At 42.1% G+C, this 20,894-nt stretch overlaps 1 protein-coding gene across 1 annotated transcript in view; it reads left to right on the top strand.

The window, feature by feature from the left end:
- Positions 1–277: 277 nt before the first annotated feature.
- The window catches only part of lonp2 (lon peptidase 2, peroxisomal), a 30,178-nt gene continuing 9,561 nt past the window's right edge, over positions 278–20,894 (top strand). Inside the window, exons 1-12 of the mRNA XM_080002717.1 lie at positions 278–566; positions 1,558–1,693; positions 1,928–2,035; positions 2,235–2,366; positions 2,736–2,858; positions 5,849–6,012; positions 9,114–9,208; positions 12,245–12,363; positions 14,832–14,971; positions 16,794–16,935; positions 18,694–18,844; positions 19,961–20,087. Of these exons, the coding sequence (XP_079858843.1) occupies positions 334–566; positions 1,558–1,693; positions 1,928–2,035; positions 2,235–2,366; positions 2,736–2,858; positions 5,849–6,012; positions 9,114–9,208; positions 12,245–12,363; positions 14,832–14,971; positions 16,794–16,935; positions 18,694–18,844; positions 19,961–20,087 (1,670 nt within the window). The 5' untranslated portion in view covers positions 278–333. The remainder of the gene's footprint in view (positions 567–1,557; positions 1,694–1,927; positions 2,036–2,234; positions 2,367–2,735; positions 2,859–5,848; positions 6,013–9,113; positions 9,209–12,244; positions 12,364–14,831; positions 14,972–16,793; positions 16,936–18,693; positions 18,845–19,960; positions 20,088–20,894) is intronic.

The raw sequence follows: 20,894 nt of genomic DNA, 5'->3' as shown, positions 1-20,894 counted from the left end.
AGTAAGTTACTATTACTAAAATGTGTTATTTAGTAATTCATCATGTATTTCCATAGCACCTTTCATACGCAACATAAAGTTCATATTATCATACAATAATTTAATAATTAATAGTGAAAGTTATATTTTTATTTAGTTATTAATTCGTAAATTACTTATCAATCCTAACAATTTCCATTTGCGTTAACTCTCAAAGCGATTCATAATATGTCCCCGTTCTGTTTGTCCCTCGGCACACACCGTAGTCCTTCATGTCAACAACAACCGTCTGAAACAGAAGCTCCGGCTCATTCTGTTGCTGTGCCGTTCGGAGAGGGGCTTTTTCGGGGGAAAATGTCGTCCAACACCGGCATTAGGATTCCGGGGCGTCTCCCTCTGCTGCTCACCCACGAAGGGGTGCTCCTGCCGGGCTCCACCGTACGCATTAGCGTGGACAGTCCCCGGAACATGCAGCTGGTCCGTAGCCGCCTGCTGAGGAGCACCTCTCTGAAGAGCACCATCATAGGGGTGATCCCCAACACCAAGGACCCCCAGAGCGACGCCGAGGACCTGCCACAGTTACACAAGTAATGAAGAAGAAGAATACATTCATTAGTGAATAACAATACAGCTCTCTTTCGTATGGTTTAAGTCAAAACAAAGTAAATGAATATTCAATTCAATTACGTTCAAAAGTATTGAAGTCGCCTAATGACGATTAAAGGTAATGAAATAGTAATTTTGTGTCCGACATCGTGGTGTTTAAAAAAAAAAAAAAATGTTGTGCAACTCTCACAACAGTCCTTAATAGGTTACAGTAGTCAGTGTACGGGTTGGAAGCTTTTCTTAATGTGACTGTAATTCGTCATAACATGCACACTGTTTGTACGAAGAAATGAAAACTCAATGCACTGCCTAAGTCACGGGCCATTTATAGAAAATTGACAGGAGTTTGTTTTGTCTTGGGTAACTGCAACAGAATGTGTTTACTGCCACCCCCGGGTGATCACACTGCACATTGGACCCTAACCCTTGGGTGCAGGCTCAGTTCGGTCACATAGTAGATTTTTAACCTGAAAACCGAAATTATAACTATGTTATGTGAATTTACCCAAGTGGTGTTTCCAGGGGCCTCCGACACAGAGACCCAGGCGATGGGGTTGAAAAGTACCAGTTTTATTGTAGAGAGTGGGCAATGTCATGTCCAGGGCTCCTCTCCTGTGTGTGTGGGGATGGGGGTTTTACCTGTTGCTCGTTGATTGCTCTAAAGAGCAACAGGCGTACAGCCACCCCGATCTGGGCCCAAATACCCAGACAGACGAAAGGTGTGGCTGCTTAACCCACACCACCCCCACACCACACAAAGCTAATGGAAAACAAAAAGGGAAGGATATAACCTAAAATGAAAAAACTGAAAAAAGGTCAATGTTGCAGTTAACAAAGAATAAACAAAAAAATACACACACACACACACACACACACACACACACACACCGATAAATGAGGATAACTAAAATAAACTAGAAATGTTTTAACATTGCTATATCTCTGTCTCTCTCTGCCTCCCCTCTCCCTCAGTATTGGGACAGCAGGACTAGCGGTGCAGGTTGTGGGTAGTAACTGGCCGAAGCCCCACTACACCCTCCTCATCACTGGTTTGTGCCGATTCCAGGTGTCTGGTTTGCTGAAGGAACGGCCATTTGCCCTGGCTGAGGTGAAACCGTCTAAATGTCTTTAATCTTTTTGTTCAGAAGCCAATTTGTTTGGCAAAGTTTCTATACGTCAGCGATTTTGTCATGCAACACAAGAATAAAGCCTTTGCAAAGAGTGTTTTTGCAGCGTCAAACTGTCATGTTTGGTTTGCGATTTTAAGAGGGTTTTGGGCAATTTTGACTGATTATTTAGTACTTGTGATTGTCATGCTAATTTGTTGCATTTGTTTGTTCAGGTGGAACAGTTAGATAAGCTGGAGCAGTACACCACCCCTATCATGATCACCTCTGAGAACGGCGAGCTGGGAGAGCTCTCCCAAAAGTTCTACCAAGCTGCTCTGCAGGTGTGTGTTTGTTATGTTGGCAAACATTATGTGTCGAGCCAACACAATTATCAAATAATTAACTGAATTAATAAATATTTATGTTACAATGGTAAATGTCATTAGAAAGAATTGTATTTAACTGTTATGAGCCTATTTTGATATGATATGATATCATTATGATAACGACATAAAATGAAATGTGTGTGGGTCGATGTAGTTGTTAGGTATGCTGGACATGTCTGTCCCAGTGGTGGCCAAGTTTAGGCGTCTTTTGGACAGCCTTCCCCGGGAAGCTTTGCCTGACGTGGTGGCCTCCATGATTCGCACTTCAAACAAAGAGAAACTACAGGTAAAAAAAAAAAAGAAACTCCCCAAAAATTTGAGTTCATTATTTACATTTTATTTGTGACTGTGTCAAATCAAATATTTACCTTGCATTTGTTTATCTGCCGCTCATGCACATCAAAGTTGTATTTATTTGAGTGAAGACTGGATAAACATCTTTAACAATTTAGACACTGTTGGTTTGTTTACGCCAAAATCAAGAGAGAGGGAGAAATGATATCTTGACTCAACTGAACACATACAGTATATTTTATATTTCTTGGACAGGAACAAAAGTAACCCCCTTTTTTAAATCAAATTCCCAATTTATTTGAACTTGATAAATTCTGTGCTGATGCCTGAAACTGTGCGTGATACTGGGACTTTTATGGAGGTCCTGGATGCCGTGGGTCTTGAGGAGCGGTTCAAGGCCACACTGCCCCTGCTGACCCGCCAGATAGAGGGGCTGAAGCTGCTGCAGAAGACCAAGAACTCCCGAGCCGACGACGACAAGAGGGTGAGCCCTGTACTCTTCTTCTTCCTCTGTTCCATATTGGCATAAATTCAACCCCATTAAGCACGTTTAAACCCCCAAAACCCACATGTTTGTAGGTTAATATGTGAATTGCTTCTGGGGCTGGACAATGTATTGTTGTTTTTTTATCGTCACTGTGATGCGAAAAATCTGAAGGGGATACTGTAACATGGATAATTGCAATGCGGTCGAGGATGCGAATGTTGATATTGTGGCACCACGAGCCCCTAAGCCTGGGAACGCGAGAGCCCCCCTCCCCAAACAGCCGCCAACTGTTCAGTTAGGCCCCCCAGCCTTTGGAGGCCCTAGTCAAATACCTATTGAGCAAATACAGCATAGCCAGCTACAGTATGAGCATTTAAAAAAAAAAAAAAGCAGAACGACAGTGAGAACATACAAAGATTGAAGAAGAATCTTTATTCATCACACGACACGACACTACAACACATGCACTTTGGATGGTGGCCGGTGAAGTGGCTCCTCTGCATTTGACCCATCCTGGCTTGTCCTTCCTCCGGGGGGGGGGGGGGAGGCAGCATGGGAGCAGTGCATGCAGCTGCATTCAATGACGCACCCGGGGACCTGGTTCCAAATGTCCATCACTGGTCAGATGATGATGTGTGCATGTTTTTGGTGGGGGTCCTTACTGATGTTAGATGGAGGAAACCCCATGTGAGCACGAGGAGAACATGCAAACTCCACACAGAAAGGCCCCTAATTGGGAGATAACCCGCCGAAGCCGGTGCCAACAGCGCCCCAGGCCGGAATTCAACCCAGGACCTTCTTGCTGTGAGGCAGCAGTGCAATGCAATGTGCCACTGTGCCACAATTGTGGGACATGTAGGCCTTGCGTAAACGTTGGTACGACTGGTCTATGAAAAGGCAAAAGACATGGTGTACTTATTATAGACTTGTGCCTTTGAAGTACTGACAACACATGTAACATCACCAACCAGATATAATGTACAGAAGTTCCTAGGACCCTGGGCAATGGCCAGCCAAATAAATGTTCATCCTTTGATGAGAATAGATGATTCTAGAGGACATTTTTTCTTCAGACCAACATCGACTGCTATTCTGAGCCCTTGATTCAGAATGGCAGGGAAATAAGGACACAATGAATGTTTGTTAAAAGAAATATGCAGCCCTCCTAACTCACAATCATAAGTTAAGTTTTGCCAGCATTATGCCATACGTTTAATCATCCAATAAAGACAGCAAACATGCAGTCAAACAATATCGAGTGGTGCAATATCGGACCCTGGTTCCCTCAACCAAAAGCCAATGGGATTTTGGATCATTGCAGAAAATAAGCTCTGTGGCAAACAAAAGTTTATGATACTTACACGTTTTGTTCAGCAAGATAATCTTCACAAATTGACACCACTTTGGCTATTTCTGAAGCGTCAATGCAATGGCAAGAAGTAAAAAGCTAATGTTAGGCTATAAAGGAACTTAACCATGGTTACATGACTTCAACGTCACCATCGCTAAGCTTCCAAATTGTCGTTTTATTTTGTGTGCATAGCTCTTCTACGAAAGCCTGGAAAGTTTGAGTTAGAATATTTTGCAAGAGTGCGAGTACAAACACACCTAGAGGCTGTAAAAGCAGACTAGTGAGTAGATGAGTTTCCTCCTGACAGCCTCTGTAGTCTTGTTTAGCCACTTTTAGCAACCGCCTTTTTTAACACACGTAAAAGCTTCAAAATTCATGACTGGGGTATTTACTGAGACATTTTATGTCATAGGACAAAGCGTTAAAATCTCCTAAGCTTGTGTTAACCAGAGAAAGTTTGCTTTTTAGTTTGCTTACAGACAACATACACAACTGTGCGTTGTGTAGCGGCCATATTGTGTGTTGGATCCTGTCTACCATCCACTGAAACAATGTGTCAATCTTTGCAGTATGAATAATACCAAATTGCCAAAATATATGCTCGATTTTTAATAGTGCAGGAACACTTAGCCATCTATTATTTGTCAGAATCCTTTTGGGAAGGTTGCTTTATGTCACTCTGGGTGGAGTTTTCCCCGTTCTCCCAGTGTTGAAAATGGATGCCAATCTGGTAAACCTCTCCATACAAAATGAGCCAAAATTCACATGCAGAGTACAAGCTTACACCAGAAACTTGATATTAAACTTATCAAATAAGTTTGATAACAATCTAACAGAAGAAAATCCCAGTTTTCCAATTTGAAAAGACCCAACAATAGTGTTTGCCCCAGGCTACCAGATTTGGGCCATTGTTAACTATCTTAAGCGGTCTGGTTGCCCCCGTTGTCAATCAATATGTGAGAAGTTTGCATATAAATTAAATTTAAATTAGTCATTTAGCAGACGCTTTTATCCAAAGCGACTTACAATTGTTCAAACACCGACGGACGCAGCCATCAGGAGCAATTAGGGGTTAAGTGTCTTGCTCAAGGACACTACAGCATGCTAGCAGGAGGAGCCTGGGATCGAACCAGCAACCTTTAGATCACTAGACCACCAGCTCTACCGCCTGAGCTACCATCCCCATATTCCATATCCATATTGACATGGATTATTAATTACATGGAATCTATATCCCTCAATTATAAAATTATTAGAATTGGGCAACTATTTTGTTATTCATTGCAACCCACAGCTTATGCATGTTTGCCAACTTGACAACCACTTCTAAAAGTTGGTGTCAGGCACTGGTAAAATATTGCCTCTGGATACTCATATGGATCTCATTTGGAGGGAGCAACATCTCCGAGTCTTGACCCGTCCGATGTCTCCATGAGAACCATTTAGGTTTTATGTTCTTTTGGTGTGTAGCACTGGTTGGGTCAAAAGCCGTCCTTTGGCATGGGGTCCAGGGTCAGGTTAGCCCCCTGTGGCTAAACTATCCCTAGACCATGGAAGTGGAATCTGATCTCCAATCTGCATCCAACCTTTCATCAATCTCTTTCCCCTCCCTCCCATTCCCCGTCCTGTGTTGCAGGTGTTTTTGGTTCGTAAGGGTGGCGTGTTGCCCGGCCAACAATTTTCCTTGGACGGGGAGGCAGGGGACGAGGACGGGGACGACATGGCGGTCCTGCTGAGGAAGGTCCATGGGGCCAACATGCCCGAGGTGGCCCTCAAAGTCTGCCTCAAGGAGCTCAAGAGGTGCATGCATTACTCATTCCATTTCATTGTCTGTACCTGTGGTTCCTAATGCAGAGTCCTAAGTCTAACTAGTGATCATTTTGCTTGGGACCCCCTGGGACCTTTTGAATGACAGCATGGGGGTCCCCAGTAAAATGATCACAAGTTTGACTTTTCATTTACAAGCCCCTTACAGCATTAGGAAATCTACATTAATGTTTTGTTCATAGTTTCACTGTTGTCTCCCTAAAGTTGAGCTGTATAAGACAAACACTGATCAGCCACAACAGTAAAACCAGCTGCCTAATAATGTGTCCACCCCCCTCGTGCCGCCAAAACAGCTCTGACCCATCGAGGCATGGATGCCACAAGACCTCTGAAGGTGTCCTGTGGTATCTGGCGCCAAGACGTTAGCAGCAGATCCTTTGTGTCCAAGGTGGGGTTGCAAGGTGGGGTTCCCATGGATCGGACTTGTTGTTCCAGCACATCCTACAGATCTTCGATCGGATTGAGATCTGGGAGGTTTTGAGGCCACTTTGAACTCTTTGTTATGTTCACACCAATTTTCCTGAACAGTTTTTTGCAGTGTGGCACGGCACATTATCCTGCTGAAAGAGGCCAATGCCATCAGGGAATACTGTTGCCATGAAGCTGTGTACTTCGGTGGTCTGTAAGTAGGTGGTACGTGTCAAAGTAACATCCACATGAATGCCAGACCCAGCAGAACATTGCCCAGAGCATCACACTGCCTCTGCCGGATTACCTTTTTCCCATAGTGCATCCTGGTGCCATCTTTTCCCCAGGAAAACGACGCACACACGCTCGGCCATCCACATGATGTAAAAGAAAACGTGATTCATCAGATTCATCAGGCCTCCTTCTTCCATTGCTCCATGGTCCAGCTCTGATGCTGACATGCCCATTGTAGGCGCTCAGCGGTGAAAAGGGGTCAGCATGGGCACTCAGACCGTTCTGTGGCAACACAAACCCCAAACGCCGCAAGCTGTGCTGCACTGTGTGTTCTGACACCTTTCTATCATAGCAGCATTTACTTTTTCAGCAATTTGTGCCGCAGTAGCTCTTCTGTGGGATCAGACCAGATGGGCTGGACTTCGCTCCCCATGCGCAATGACTCTTATTTTTATCTTCAAAAACAAATTATTAAAAAATATTGCTACAGCAAAAACATCATCACATGAAATGTCATCACACAACCATGTCTTATTTTAATGACATGGTGACACAGGGAATAGTCATGCTATCTTGTAGGTAATGTTTATTGGCCATTGGTCATATATTGCTAATCTCGATGGCATTCAATGTAAACTCCCCTGGCCCACTTGGTAGGAAACCTGTTTCCATGACAGGGATCTCCATCTCAGGTCCCGATAAATCTGTAAGGAAGTGTTGTAGAGCTCTGGGAATTCGAAAAATCAGTTTCTGCTCCATTCCATACACTTCCTGTCTCCTTCACTTCTTATTTCTATTGGCCCAATGGGGACAACCAACTAAGTTGAACATTCGGCACAAGGGTGCCAAGCTCAATAACAATGGAGTTTAGAGCATTTGCATTGAGAAGTGGTGACAGTTGAGTTTATTGTAAAAAATCTGACGCAACCTGTTGATGGAACAAATCTAAGATTCACCAGATATGTGGACTATTGCTCTCCTAAAATATACTCAACAAGAGACTTGTTGGGATTGTTTAGGTAAGAAATTTAGAAGGTTCCTAACTAACCGTCATCATTACCAGATTTAAAACCAAGGCCGGCCCCATGAGTGTTGCCTGTTCAATCGGGTACAACCAGTAAAGTTTTGAGTGGCAGTCGCCTGCCATAAAGGGATAAAGGAGTTCTCAGAGACAGATATGTAAAACCAACAAAATCCTTCATGTTTCTTAATGTCCCTCATTTTATCTCATTGTTGGCAGTGCGGCGTAGCACGTTTTTAATAAGAAATACAAGCTCTCCGCAAGGGCTTAATCGAATTCAAAGTGACAGGGCAATGTAATTGAACGAAATTTTCAAATCGCAAAGGCTGCGATTTAAAAAATGTAATAAAAAATATTTTTTCTTAAGCAGTGATGCTCGTAAGCCGCATGCGGCTCTTTCATGACTAATTGCTGCTCATTTGTGTTATTTACAATTTAAATTAAAAAAAAAAATTCAAAGGGAGTATTTAAATATATTTTAATACATTAATACATAATACATTTTATAGACATTGTGTGCAGTATTCAAAATTGAATTTCCCATGAGACATCAACTTATGACGGCTTCCAGAGAGAGCACATCTATAGAGATCGGTTTCCTGGTAATGATCAATGATCTGTTAACTGAGTGAACATGGCTGGTTTCCACTGGCAATTTTATTATTAATTATTCGTATGAAATTATATTATCACCGTATATAAATAATAACCTGAAGCCACACCAGAGCCGCGCCATGCGAGACTACCGTGTCCAAATCCTCCATCGACTTCCACGCACAGGGCAACCGCAACAGCCTCCATGCAATTAATAGGTAGAAAAAAATCCGGTAGGCGCAGCAGACATATGCAGTACAGTTGGCTCGTTGCTTTCTCTGCGTAACTTCCGGTTTGACGTATACAATAGTACATAATTAGCGTATAATAATACATAATACATTTGTTGTTGTAATGGTTATAAAACATGGTAATAATAATATGGTAATGGTAATAATAATAAATTGCAATTATTGCATACGTCATGCTTTTCATTAATAGATCTATAGAAAGATGTTACTAGTAGCCTTATTTTAAAATGCATAATGGTTTGATGGAGGAAAGGGCAATTTAGAAATTTGGCTCTTGGGAAAATATTTTTTGTTAATGTAGCTGAGCCATGAGCTGGGAAAAATTGAGTACTACTGCTATAGAATAATTTATTGCTTGTGGTAAGTGAATAATATAGAAGATAATGAATTTAAAGAAAAAATTATCGCAATATTGGTCTCGAAAGATCGCAATTTGAGGATTTTCCCGAATCGTTCAGCTCTACTCTGCGCCCCATGCCATGGCTTCAGTCCCGCATAAATCGTATCAGATGTCACACAAATACTGCTAGAAACCCCTATCAAAGATGTGTATGGTGTGTTTCCAGATTAAAGAAGATGCCCCAGTCCATGCCCGAGTACGCGTTGATCAGAAACTACCTGGACCTGATGGTTGAGCTGCCCTGGAGCAAGAGTACCAAGGGTGAGTGAGAGAGAGATGGCTGAATGGAGAGAACAATTCTCAAATAAAAGACCTTCACTGATGGGTTGGGTCAAATGCAGAGGCCACATTTCACCGGCCACCATCCAAAGCATGTGCATGTGTGTGTGTGTGTGTATGCATGTGTTGTGTAGTGCGGTGTGTTGCGTGACAATTAAAGATTAAAGATTCTTCTTAACCCATAGAAACAACACAGTGACCATTTTTCTTTTGCTAATACTCTTAAAACCTAATATCAAGCGAGACAACAAGAGGCCACGTGCCAAATTGCTGTTACAATTTTCCTGGACTTAATTAATTATGTTTTGTTGATACATGTCTGATGTTTCAATGTTTATGTATTTCCAGGTACATGTTGTTTGTTTCTATGTTTATTTGTCTCACCTGTTTATTATCCCCCTCTTGGAGAAGTAATGATGATTAGTTGTTTATAGACAAAAACATGGTAAGATCATTCTCCAAAGAGGGGGGGTTGGTGGCAGTTCTGTACAACAAAAAAGCTTTGTTCTTTTGATCCCACAGGTCGTCCACAGGACAGTTATTGCAGCACTTCTTGATGATTAAAGAATGAATAGAGTGGCATTGCAAGTTGAGAAGTTGAATTCCACTTGCAGACTAACTCTGTCCTAGATGCAATGGCGTACAAATACTCTGTGTTGTATGCCAAGCATGCTGACAGCACAGGTTAAGTGGGAAAAAAAAAGGAAAAAAGGAAGTTAAAGGGAGCGGGCGTTCCACACGTCAGTGCGGATATCGTCACGCAGATTATCGCGGACGTGCTCATGACACTCCAAAGCTGAGGTTAAGCTGCGGTTAAGCTGCTGTTAAGCTGCTGTTAAGCTGCGGCGGCCAAACCGTGACCAAGGTTTCCAGCGGTAGCAGCGCTGAACATTTCAATTCTCCATCGACCATCGCTTTTTGAGGGAGTGTGGTATTTATCGAGCGGGGGGTACTGTGTGAAAGCCCGATAAAGGTCGAGAAAAGATTACACTTCCTCACTCCCACACTTATTGTCTAGGTCGCCGTCCAACATTTTAATTGCTTTTGCTTTAAATGCAGTTTAATGTAAGTGAAAAGGAAGATACAGTGGCTTAGGTTTCGTTTGAACATTGAGGGGACATTAAGCCAGGGGGGATCTGGGGGTCGAGTGTGAAACACTTGATTTCCTGCATTTTTAATTTTTATGCACCAGTTTGTGCCTTTTCTGCATCAATTTATGTTGGAAATTAATTAAACTAATAACACAAAATTCAGGCACCAGGTGAAAATTAACAATACACTAAGGCTCTCAGGCAGGAGAGGAGGAGACGCTGTGCCGCTGTTGCCTGAGATCACAACACTGTGAGTGTGTGTGTGTGTGTGTGTGTGTGTGTGTGTGTGTGTGTGTGTGTGTGTGTGTGTGTGTGTGTGTGTGTGTGTGTGTGTGTGTGTGTGTGTGTGTGTGTGTGTGATTAGGTTTTTCCGCAACAGATTCTGCGGGTGTGTGTTCAGCTCCCGCTTGCCCAGTTGCAATTTTTTCAATCTATTTTAACCTGCTTCAAACTCCCTGTTAACTTTCCTCTTCCCTTCCCTCCTCTATATTTCATACTCTGTCCTTACCTACGCACTTTCTCTCTTGCACAGACTAGTTCAGCCCCTGATGGCCTGCAGCTGTCATCCAAAACAGGCTGTTACACACACACACAAACTCACTGGGTTCCTGCTTATTTACATACACATGCATGAGATCTCTGTTCTGCTCCCTTCTCTCAGTACTTTGCTACAGAGTGAGCAAGATTTATTTATATATTTATATTTTAATAATTATGTATTTAATTATGTTTATCAAGATTTACTTTTTATTTCTATTTCAATAATTATTCATTTAATTATGTTGACTTTGTTATTAATTTATATTTAAAAAACACAATCTTCCTGATCGATGCAGATTTGTTCAGTTTACCCACGGTCTTCTCGACCGATGCTTCCACGAACCTTCCTACTCTACACAGCACGTAGGTGGAAACACGTCTGTCTGAGGAGTTGATGTTTAGCTTTCCCAACGATCTGTACCTGATCGATAAAAAGATTTTACACGACCTTCAATGATCGATGCAATTTCTCAGTATGTTCTCACCTTTAATTTATCCAGTCCAGACGACTCCCTCTTGGATGTCTTATGGTTGGTCCTAGACTGTAGTTGTGCACTCAACCTAGATGTGAAGAGGTCCAGCAGAGCCAAGCAGAGAATCCCATCCTCGTCGCCAAAATTGATAGAGAATTGATAGAGAAGATAGTGTGGTCAGTGAGGTAACCCTGTCTTGCTACAGGGAATAAACTGAGAATATATTAATGGAATTTATTCTGCGGAATAAAGAGAGATACAGCGACACACTTTAAAACCAGTGAAGGGCTGTGCACTCTGACCTTGCTTCTGCTGAAGAGGGCTTTATACCGTGAGAGGATATGTGTCAATAGTTAGGTGTCATTCACATGCCTCTCAATCACAAGTCACATGGTGTGTCCCTCGTAAAACGATTAACAGTCAAAGTCTGGTCAGAGTTACCGTCTTATTGTGCTGAAATTGTGTGTATATTGTGTATTATGTGTGTGTATGTGTGTCTGTGTGTGTGTGTGTGTGTGTTTAGGTTTTCTACAACAGATTCTGCAATTATATGAGCTGAAATCTATGCCTATAGATACTTTTTTCACTCCAAGATGGAAATTGCAGTGTTTGGTTTCCTAGATACTGAAAACATCCATACATTGTCTATTACAGTGACAGGGTCCAGATGTGGTCTCCTCCCCTTTCCCCTTCTGACTTCGTACAGCTATCAAAAATGCTGCTCGCATTGCCGTTCAAATAGCTGAAATTATTTAAAGATCTTGAAAGGATTTCATGATAATTTGACCAAATATTTCCTCTCCTCTCACGTTATATTTTCACTCTCCTTTCTCTCTCCCCCTCAACTGATTCCTTCAACTTTCCCCTTGCAACTTACATCTACCCCCCCACACACACACACACACACTGTCCAGATTGTCTGGACATCCGTGCAGCTCACATCCTGCTTGACAACGACCACTACGCCATGGAAAAGCTGAAGAGACGCGTGCTGGAGTATCTGGCCGTGAGGCAGCTGAAGACTGCTCTCAAGGTGACATCCTCTAAGCGCATTTCATTTACTTATTATTATTTTTATTATATTATATATTATTATAAATACAGCTGCAGGCAGCAATGCACAGGGTCCACGTTAGTTGTGTTAATTAAATTTTTTCGAGTTCCCATGAAACGCGTAGCATCACCTCCTACCGACACTAATTACAAATTTCCGAGTTCACATGGAATGCAGCATCGGTTCCTGTTGTCAGTCGTCTTTATCCGGCACATGTCATGTGCAAAGCAACCAATATACATCAATCTGCACATATATAACAATATGGTTGGATGATGATGTGCACAAAGCGTCCTGTCCCTCCCCCACCCCCTTCCTCACACCCCTGTTCTGCCAACTCCTGTTTCTTCAATCGGCTACTTCTGGCACGTCAACTCTGCGTCCTACAGAGAAATGGTTTTTCACTCCTTGAAGTGTATATATAACGAAAAGTCAATTTGAACAAATTCAACCAATGTCAAATAGTAGACCAATTTAATGTATTTTAATCAAACGTGATTATTTTTGTAAAACAGAGCATAATAATAGCATAATGGTGAAAAAAATAGTGACAAGGCATGTCAGATAAGTGTTTTATTAAAAAGACAAAATAGCCTAATATTTATAAAGATTGTCCCACATGTAATTTCTTTAGTACAAAAACAATGCCATCTTCAGGAAGTTATTTTTTAAAAAGACAGACTGACGTTTATTAAGTTGTTATTACAAAAATATTGTATAAATATTTTTTTATACAAAAGTATAAAAAATATTGGTTACATATCATGTTTAAAAAAATAAAAAATAAATGCTACCAGGGTCCGGACCCCCACTTGCTGGGAAAAACTAACATAACTATATAATTTAAATAATCGCGGCTCTATGCCCCAACCGCTCCCTCTCTGAGTGTACGGACTGTGCCCATGGTGCGCCAGTGAAGGGTCACCTGTAATCAGTGCGCCAAAACTGTGTTTTTATTTTACAAGTAGGTTATTTTATTTCACTCAATTTCATTATGTAACGAAACAAGCACCGTGCGTGATGGGGACACGGTCTCCTGCACTCTCTTACCTATCTTGACCTTTCTTCACCATACATGTTTTTTCATCCCTGTACAGTTAACTAAAACTAAAACTAGGTTTGAAAAAAAATTTAAAGTAAAACTAGACAGAAAAAATTAAAACTAACTGAAACTATATTGTGTACTTAAAAAACGAACTAAAATTAGGAATATACAGGAAATGTCTTTAGTTTTAGTCGTTTTTCTAGTCAGTTTGGTCAAACTTGACATATATAGCTGTTACAATACAATAACCAGTTCTTTGTAGACAGACAGCATTAATAATGAGCATGGCTCAGACCTCATCTGGTGGAGCGCTACTTTTAAATGGAAAGATAAAAATGCAGATGCAGTATCTTAATTACTCAAAATATAAGTTGACTAAAAATGGCAACCATGTTTCCATTGTCTCATCGTTGCCTGAGTAAGTCTTTTCCACGAACATTCACCACTTTGGTTCCTAACGCCATCTTCATGACTTTGAAATGGATTTCTCCAATCTGAAAATGACATCCATGATATTGATACTTATTATGGAGAGATGTAGGGGTTCAATTATGAGTAATTATATTATTTATAGATATGTCAAAATATATGGGAGTCATTTAAATATAACGTGTAACCAACATTTCTTTCAAAAAATATTTGTTTTGGGGAAGAACAAAAATAAACATTCAGAAAAAAAGCGAGTCCGAACCTTGGAGCTCGGCTACAAAGACGGGAAACTGAAATGCGCCCATTCTCTATGGAGACTGGTCTTTATGTTTCTTAAAAATGCCACTCAGACCCTAGATGCGTTTTTTGGAGTTAGGAATGGAGAGATGGACTACATGGTGTATGTCAGTATGGGAAGTATGAAGTGCTTCGAGTGTGGTGACATCGGGCACAAGCACTACACTTGCCCACCGGCTGCACCGGCGCGGACAGCTGAGCTGTGGGCTGTCTGTAAACGCAGGACCCCAAGCACATCTGGTACCTACACCGGGCCCTCGGCAGCAGTGGCAGATGAAGCCGGGAAGGTGGAACCGGCTGGCAGGGAGGGGGGCGGGCATGTTGCATTACCGGCATCTGTTGGACTGTCCCTTTCCCCATCTATTCCGGCATTATCATGACATGTGTGAAAAGGCGCAAGACGAAAATGTTTCCGAAAAGTAACTGCATGTGTGAATAGTGAAAATCACTAGGTGCCTGACAGATTATCCCAGTAATTTACTGGGAGCTGTGTGTAAAAGGAGCTTTACAGCTTATAAAAGTTCATAATAGATCGTTTTAGTTGTTGGATAAAAGTTTTGGAATTCATGAAGCGGCTAATGGAAATTTGTGTGGATGTTAATGTAGTGGTCATATTTTTATGGTATTAGTATGGTGTTTCCTTTTTCTTACATTGTATTGTTTTTAAATATTTTAGGGCCCCATACTGTGCTTCGTGGGACCCCCAGGCGTGGGAAAGACGAGCGTGGGGCGCTCCATCGCCAAGACGCTGGGCAGAGAGTTCCACCGCATCGCGCTGGGTGGCGTCTGCGATCAGTCTGATATCCGTGGACACAGGTGACAAACAAAACAAACTCATGTGAGACAAGGTCAGGGGTCACATATGGCACTCCAGTGGTAGGCTGCAATGAGGACAGTGCAGCTCTGGAAAGGAATTTCCAGCAGCCCAAATTCAGTAGTGCCTTACTTTACAGAGCGTTTAAATACTCCCCACACACTGCTTGAATTGGCATTAACCTCCAGCTGAACTTGTCTTACTGCTGTGACACGCAAAATTAAGACAAACAGACGAGCTGCTCTGCTGGGGCCTGTAAAAGCTTTTTTCTAACTACTACCAATGAGGAAAGTATGAAATAAACTTTAAATTCAACATGCAATAAGCACAAAATCAAACCAAAAAGAGAGCTATGTAGATTTGAGTTTCTTCAGCATATTGTTGTGTTTCATAATTTGGGTTAAGGGGAGCGTGGAGAGCTTAAATAAAAAAGGGCCCAAGGATGGAACCTGTGGGAACTCCACACGTGATATTAGTTTATTCTCTAAGATACTCGGATACGTAGTTGCTAAGGGTAACCATTTTGTGAATAAGACTTATCCCGGAGTGTGTTTGATGTGGTTTCTATCCCAGTGGTCAGTTTTTGTGCTCAAAAAAAATTCAGATGACTAATAAAATCTGCAAAATATAATCACAATTCCACTTGAATTTGTATTGATAGGTGTATAAAGTCGTCAATCAACTAGTGGCCTGCTGATGGCTATTTTGAAGGAGCACCAGCTCCTTGTGGCACCGCTGAACAGGCAAAATATGTTGCTTAGTTTGATTTATGTGGAATGAGAGGCACCCCTAATCTGTGTGGGAAACGTTTTTTCATGACAAGGCTTTAGCCTTTAGTCCCACATGTAAACTGCAGACTACATCAGATATGAGGTCAAACCTCCAAAAGGTTAGCCTCATGTCTGTGGGTGAGCGCATGATGGTGGCAGTTTGAAAGGCTTCTACCAATCAAATACTTCAAACGAATAATTGCATACATCCCCACCCCTTACTGACCCTAACTGACACAATTTGAAAATGGCTGCTGAGAAGTGCACACGGTAGAGTGGTATCATCTTGATCTCACTCTCCATCTGCCTTTGGTTTGGTTTGTTGTCATTAAACACACCGGATCCTGTGGCTTCAGAGCTCTGTTTGTTTTGTATTTAACTTCTGTTACACACACACACACACACACACACACACACACACACACACACACACACACACACACACACACACACACACACACACACACACACACACACACATACTCTCCATGTTACTGTACATGCACATCTGGGATGTGTGTAGATATTTACTCTCTCGCTCCTCATTAGCACGATCAAATATTGTATAATATGACTAGAAATTTTTATTGGCTCCTGTATTGCTTCAGAACCAGTATCAAGCTGTTTTGTGTGTATAAGGAGTTTCTAATATTACTCACATCAAGGGAAATAATAAAGTAAAGACACGGACTATGAGACTTAAAACGGACTCTGCACAATAGACTTATCTTTACTTTAATACTGTATCTTCATATACGTGACTGGAATTTTCTCCTGGGTTGAAATAATGTTACCATAATGGACAATGTTTTGAGGAATTCCTTTTATTGCTTTAAGCGTGACCAGCTATTAGATGTTACTAAAGGCATTATTTTTCGTCCTTTATATCAATACAATGAAAGCCGTTAACCTCTTCTGTGGTGGAAGAAGCTTCCCATTACCCAGCTCTTGTTGAAATACAATCGAATCATAAAGGTTCATCATTTCGCTAATTCGTTATTTATTTATCTTTCTCTCCCCCTGACCCCTCCCCGGTTTTCTATCCATCTCCCAGACGTACCTATGTGGGCAGCATGCCAGGACGCATCATAAACGGTTTGAAGTCGGTGGGCGTCAACAACCCTGTCTTCCTATTGGACGAGGTGGACAAGCTGGGCAAGAGCCTGCAGGGAGACCCCGCGGCTGCCCTGCTGGAGGTCTGAGGCCAAGCTGTCACTCACACACACACACACACACACACACACACACACACACACACACACACACATTCTTCTTTTACTGTGTCTGTATGAGCATTTCATTGACTTTCCATCCGTTAAACGGACCTAACCGTCATATGCTTAATCTAAGATACCGCGGTCATGCGAAACCTTCTAAGTCGGAGTACAATGAAGTGTTTGTGTCCGGTGATAAAAGCACTGCACGACAATCTACAGTGTGTTCGGGGTGTTTTCACATCGATATAACATGTGTGATTGCTCCAACTGATCTCCGCCTCCCAGAAAGCGAACCGAACTGAAACCATCACCGAGTGTGGCTCACTACCATGAAAACACAAACATATTCTATCATGCTCAAGAACTTGCTCTCAACGTTTTTTCATATCAGGTAGGGCTGAACGATGAATCAAATTCAAACCGACATGGCAATTTAACGGAACGCAATTTTCAAATCCCAAAACCTGCGGTTAAAACAAACATACTAACAAACAAACAAACAAACAAACAAACGGTGTTTCTTAACCAATAGGGCTGTCGTGGGGGGGGCCTGGAGAGGGAGCGATAGGGGCACATTTTACAGACCTGTCTCCCTTTCCAACGATGCACGTGCCGGAACAGTGTGTTTTTATCTTATTTTACGTCTCCTAATTGAACGAAACAAGTGCATTTGGAACGAAACCGTGCCTAATGGGGACACTTTCTCTGTGCCCCCCGATTGTTTTAACCTTCCGCGCTGCCCCCCAGTGAGACCCGTGTCCTGCTGGCAGAGCCCAGAACACCTGTAGGGTCCAGACGGAGCCTCTTCCGGAATAATGCGTCTGTTTGTTTGTTTTTGTTTTTCTTTCCTTTTTTAAATTAAATGAGCATAAAGCTGTCCCTGAGCACAGCAGCGGTGCCTTGTGTATGTGGACGTCTGTGCGCAACATTTTTATAAAAAATTAAAGACTTCTGCTTACGCTGCATATATTTAGAATCTTCATTTTCAGATTCTAACAATAACAAGGCTTGTTGGAGTTGAGTCAATATTCTCCTCTGATTGAAGGTTTTTTTCCTTTTACAATTCAATAGTTAAATAAAGTTATTCATGTTATTCATAATCAATTCATGCGACATCTCATTTCGTCATAACACACGAAACAAACAGGAAAGAGCAGTTAATATGTTGACTGTTTTCATTTTTGTGTTGGTCATATTATAGAATGATTTATTGCTTGTGTTTACTGATAATACAGAAGATAAGGAACGAGAAAAAGATAACTGAATCGCAATCGATTCATTTCCCATATCGTTCAGCTCTAATATCAAGTACCCCCCAGTTAGTGTAAGGAAGCCCATTCTGACATGTTAGGTATGATTGACTGGCTATACTGCAGATAGGGAGACAGTGAAACTAGGATCAAATTGATCGCTTTCATGTCTTGTGAAGGTAAAGTTCAACAATGAATCATTTTCCCCCTTGGGGTCTCCTGACACCCTGCGGAGTACCACGGCTCTAGAAGACACCGTCCACAAATCAAAGTATTTTGTGGTGTTCAGTTCAAAAGGAACTAGTGTGAAGGGGACCACCAGCTGAAGTGAGCCCAAAAGAGGTCAGAGTGGTCTTTCAAGGCTGTGGGACAGCTCGAATGCAAAGAGAGCAAAGTTCTCTTTGTCTTGCTCCACCTTAGGTAAGATGAGTTTGGGTTCTTTTGAAGAGGGCGACTTGTTCAAAAGCTATGTGCATGTTCTCCCCAGGTCCTGGACACTGAGCAGAACCACAGCTTCACGGACCACTACCTCAACGTGGCCTTCAACCTCTCCCAGGTTCTCTTCATCGCCACAGCCAACTCTACTGCAACCATCCCCCCTGCTCTGCTAGACAGGATGGAGGTGATACAGGTGACAGGTGAGTTGCAGGGGGTCTCCAAGCACGACACTGTTCTCCGGAGAAATTGAAGAGCCACACCTCATTAAATGGTTGTTTAGGCGTTAGAATGCTTCTTTCGGCAATGACAAAATCCAAAAGGTTCAGCTTCTGTTTTACAACTTATTGCCAATCAGTTTCTTAGTAGCTCATAAAATTCTGGGCTTTCCTGATTGCTCTAGGCAAGATTTAAAAACATTCTTGACAAAAAAAAAAATAAAAAAGAGGGAAACTGCTAAACTTGGTATTGACAAAGAAGAACAACTACGAGGAAATTGGTTGAAGTCCTTCCGCTCCCTGGAGAATAAACACAACAAACGCATTGTACCTGTCATGACCAGCAGGATGGAGCCTACAAGCTTATTTTCACTGCTGAACCCAGTGCAGATTTGTGTGTTGGAGGTCATTGAAATGGAATCTGACTGGTTCCCTGGTGATTCCTTACAAAGATCTATGAGGTAGGGACTAAGCTTAACTCAGTCCTGTCGGCTTGATTTTTTATTTTATATATATATTTTTTTCTGGCCCACTTTTTTTTTGGCCCAATTTGATTTTGTTGCCATTCTGGACAAGAGGGTAGAATTTGCCAAATTAAAATATGAAATGCAAGTATCGTACATTTAAATTGGTGGGCAGATTTACATTACATTACATTTTACATTTAGTCATTTAGCAGACGCTTTTATCCAAAGCGACTTACAATTGTTCAAACACCGACGGACGCAGCCATCAGGAGCAATTAGGGGTAAAGTGTCTTGCTCAAGGACACTACAGCATGCTAGCAGGAGGAGCCTGGGATCCAACCAGCAACCTTTAGATCACTAGACCACCAGCTCTACCACCTGAGCTACCATCCCCATGCTGAAGAATCTGAAACTGAAATCATAACTTTCTACTTCAATAACATGGTGTGTGTGTGTGTGTGTGTGTGTGTGTGTGTGTGTGTGTGTGTGTGTTTGTATTGTGTGTGTGTGTGTGTGTGTGTGTGTGTGTGTGTGTGTGTGTGTGTGTTTTAGTCGAGACTACATTTATTCCGACTTGACGCAGTCATTCACTCTAAACACTTCTGTACGACAATATGCATTCCTCTCCCCCAAGGCTACACCAATGAAGAAAAGGTGGAGATTGCACACCGTCATCTGATCCCACACCAGCTGGAGCAGCACGGCCTCACACCCCAACAGCTACAGATACCGCAGTGCACCACAATGGATGTGATCTCAAGGTACACACACCTTAACACACATTTAAAAGTCAGAGCGGTCCTCACAAGTATACTAAAACACACACACACACGTACCGGTCCTCTCAAGTATAGTAAAACAAATTTTCATAAAAACCCTACCTAATCCCGGGGTCAAGCAAGTGAACACGCACCTGGGTGTAAAGGTTGGAATTTTCTTTCTTTCTTTGTTTTTGACATTGAGCCGCGGCAGTCTCAGATTACCAAAGACCATCCTTCCAACGTCCCAGGACCAACCCCAGACCTGTGGTAGCGTATTATGTCTCTAATGTAAATGCCTCGTTTAGCTAAGTCAGAGCTTCTCAATTATTTTCTGTTACGCCCCCCCAGGAGGAAGTAAACGTTTCACGCCCCCAACTCTCCGCCGCAACTGTAAATAGTATAATTTGTCTATAAAATTGTTATAAGTACATCTCTGCATAACATTGTATCCTCATTAACATTAAAAAAAACAAAAAAAGAAAAAAGGAAGAAATATAGATCAACTTACAACAGGGGTGGCCAACCAGTCAGAGACTAAGAGCCACTTTTTTTACTGTTACTGCAAAGAGCCACATCATACACATGGGCACACATGAACATCACCCCATCCCTTCCTCACACACACACACACACACACAGACCTCTGCTCAGCCAGATTTATTGTAAATGTCACACACCAACATGATAATGACAGAAATTGACTCCTAGCCCCCGCGACCCGACTAAGGATAATCGGTTGAAGATGGATGGATGGATGGAGTACTAAGACCACAGGCCAGTTATTTTCACCAATTAACATTGTGTGCA

The sequence above is a fragment of the Zeus faber genome, assembly GCF_960531495.2.
Source record: "Zeus faber genome assembly, chromosome: 6".
In the NCBI taxonomy this organism is placed as follows: domain Eukaryota; kingdom Metazoa; phylum Chordata; class Actinopteri; order Zeiformes; family Zeidae; genus Zeus; species Zeus faber.
Note: the sequence above shows the minus strand (reverse complement) of the source record. Positions and strands in the feature narration are given on the sequence as shown.